The 3,457-nt window shown below is 30.2% G+C and overlaps 1 protein-coding gene across 1 annotated transcript; it reads right to left on the minus strand.

The window, feature by feature from the left end:
* Positions 1-1,226: 1,226 nt before the first annotated feature.
* Positions 1,227-2,266, minus strand: LOC106688524 (zinc finger autosomal protein; the record flags this gene model as incomplete). The annotated part of the gene is given in 1 exon segment (XM_014433017.3): positions 1,227-2,266. A coding segment is annotated over 1 exon segment (606 nt), but the record flags the coding sequence as incomplete, so codon positions are not given.
* Between the last annotated feature and the right edge of the window lie 1,191 nt (positions 2,267-3,457).

Genomic DNA, 3,457 nt, shown 5'->3' on the forward strand with positions numbered 1-3,457 from the left:
TATGGGACGTACTGAAAGATCAGTAGTTAGTGAATTTATTTTGAAAATTTTATATCTCACAAACCATTTGACGTACAGATGTCTATTAGCACTCAAATTAAAGCTAAGTTAATGAGCTATAAAGTAGTTTATGATGTTTATCTTCATAGGAGTAGTAGTTTTCATGATATTTTCTAAAATAAATTGATTTATATTTGTTCGGACAAATTTTCATTTGCCAAATTTATATTCATATGTGAATATCATAAAAACTACAATCCCTACGAAGATAAGTGTCATAAACTACTTTATAGTAAGTTGAATTTCCTTTATTTTGAGTGTTGGCAGACATAAGTGCGTCTTATGGATCTAGAGATATATTTTTCAAAAATCCAACATTTTATACGAACAACTAGAAATTAACATTTTGTGAGTTTATTTTGTCAAATATCTTAAAAATTACTACTCCTACAAAGATAAACGGTATAAACTATTTTATAGTAAATTTAACTAGCTTTAATTTGAGCACTGGCAGACATCTGTACTTCCAATGGTTTCTGAAATGAAGTTTTTCATAAATCAAACTTATTGTCTGAACAACTATAAATCAATTTATTTTAGCAAATATTATGAAAACTACTATTCCTACGAAGGTAAAGGTCATAAACTTCTTTATAGTCCATTCAACTAGCTTTAATTTGAGTGCTAATAAACATCTGTACATCACATAGTTCCTGAGATATAGATTTCTGAAAATAAATTAACTAAATACTAATCTTTCAGTAGATTTTTAAGAAATTTTGCTTTTTAAAAAGCTATATTTCGAGAACTATTGGACGTAAATAGCTCTTTTAGGGCTAATATTTCAGTAAATTTACTCTTCTTTAAATAATGTTCTCTTAAATTGAATTTGGTGAATGACACAAATCTTCCTTGTTAAATTGTAATAATTTATTTCATATAATCAACAACTACGTTTCGGGAATATCCCCCATCTTCAGGTTGCTGATAAAAATATTTTATATATAACGTATAATTATCTCCTATTTTTTCATTATTGCTGATATTAAATATTATACGTTATATATAAAATATTTTCAAACAATCTTCCAATATAGTTTAATTTGACTGAATCTTATTCATAATTTCAAATGAAACTGCAAGTATTGGTGAGGCGGTCATGTTACTTAACACCACCAAACTGATACAATCTCCACAACAAAGAGTGCAATAATACAAAACTAGCTTCTTAGAGAAATATTCTTTTTATGGAAATTTAAAATATTCCAACAACATATGCCGACCACTGAGAGGTCCTTATCAGGAACACTACAAAGGTTGTAGCATCTATCAAGAGATAAGAAATGTAAGTGTTCAGACTTGTCAACCTCCACATGCTCCAATCCGAGACCATCGTACACAAAAAACAAATCTTTTTGTAACAATGATTTTTTATTTTTGTACTAATTGCTGAGGTACATAAGTAGTCTGGCTGAGAACAGACAGGACAACTGAAACTATTTTCTTTTTTAGTGAAAGAACAACTGCCTTTAAAGTTATTAAAATATATTTTATCCACCTTTTAATTACTTGCATTTACTGTTATAAAAGTACAATGTTAACCCTTATAAGATCACCTGCACAAGCACTTATATGTAATGTTTCATTCACAATGATGAAATTAATTAAGCTTCTTCTCACCTGTATGACGGGCCTTCGTATGTACCTTTAAATTACTAGAATTTATTGCTTTAAAGTCACAGTAAGGACACTTATAAGGTCTCTCACCTGTATGACGTGCTTTTATATGTATTTTTAAATTACTGGAATGTACTGTTTTAAAGTCACAATGAGGACATTTATGAGGCCTCTCTCCTGTGTGACGAGCCATTACATGTTGTTTTAAAGAAACTATTTGCGATGCTTTATAGATACATTGAGGACATTTATGTGGCTTCTCACCTGAATGACGGACAATTATATGCTGTTTTAAGGAAACAATTTGTGATGCTTTATAGTTGCAATGAGGACATTGGTGAGGTTTTTCATCTGTATGATGGGCTATTATATGTTTTTTTAAGTTACTTGTTTCTTTTGTTCTATAGTCACAATGAGAACATTTATGAGGCTTCTCATCTGTATGGCAGGCAATTATATGTCTTTTTACAGCACCGGTTTGTGTTGATTTATAGTCGCAATGAGGACATTGATAAGGCATATCGCCTGTGTGATGGGCCATTATATGTTTTTTCACACTTCCAATTTGTGTTGCTTTATAGTCACAATGGGAACATTTATAAGGTTTAACACCTGTGTGACGGGCCATTATATGTTTTTTCAAATTACAAGCAAATATTGTTTCATATAGACAATGAGGGCACTTATGAAGCTTATCTCTGGTGTGATGGGCCATTATATGTTTTTTCAAATTACCAATAAATGTTGCTTTATAGTCGCAATGAGAACATTGATAAGGTTTATCACCTGTGTGACGGGCCATTATATGATATTTTAAATTACTAGCTACAGTTGTTTCATATGCACAATGAGGGCACTTATGAAGCTTCCCTCCAGTATGAAGACCCATTATATGATTTTTTAAATAGCTCTATATTCACAGTGGGGACATTTGTGAGGCCTCTCAGTTGAATTAGATATTATACCTTCCTTCAAATCCACGTTAATTGTAGATTTCAAACCATACTGGTTGATCTCCATAATGTGGGACAGGGAATCTTTGGCTCCTAAAAACAATACATATATCAATATTAAAAATAATTTAATAATTTTCATTATTATCATATATACATAATAACTATTACTTATATAACTTATCACATACAAATAAATAAAATCTCAGTGAACCCAAAGGTTTACCTTTTGGTTCAGTACTAGTTAACTTGCATTAAAATTAATTATGATTTGACAAAATTGTTTTTTTCTTTTAAATTTCAGAGCACGATTTTAAAAGATTTACAAATACTAACTAATTATTTGATTTAACAATGATTTTTCTGAATAGAAACATTAGCTAAATAGAAGTATTTTATGATTTATATGAAATTTAAAATGAAAGTTACCAGGGTCAGTAAAAATAAGTTTTTGGTCCATAAAAATTACTTTTTTAAAATTATTAAATGAAAGTAATTTTGTTTAGTTAAGAGTCATTCAGTTACACATCTTTTAGTATTTCTTTGAAAAAAAAAAAAAAAAAGGATTCTGAAATGCTAAAAAAGGGAAAAAACAAAGTTCACCCATACAACAAAATGAGAAAATTATTGGGGATGTGAACTTTTCAGCATAATTTCTTTTAGTCTTAAGTAGTTGTATTTAACGGGTTGTGGAAATTGAGCATTAGGTCAAGGTCATTGTAGGGCGGGGGGGTGTTTACTTAGGGCGGGAGGGGGTGACCTTGGGCTAGTGACTGGTGTTTGGGTGCACTATGTGGCAACACTGTAAGGAATTTGGTAGATCTGGC

Source organism: Halyomorpha halys, unplaced genomic scaffold, assembly GCF_000696795.3.
Source record: "Halyomorpha halys isolate HHAL.00 unplaced genomic scaffold, Hhal_1.1 Scaffold1147.1, whole genome shotgun sequence".
Lineage (NCBI taxonomy): Eukaryota > Metazoa > Arthropoda > Insecta > Hemiptera > Pentatomidae > Halyomorpha > Halyomorpha halys.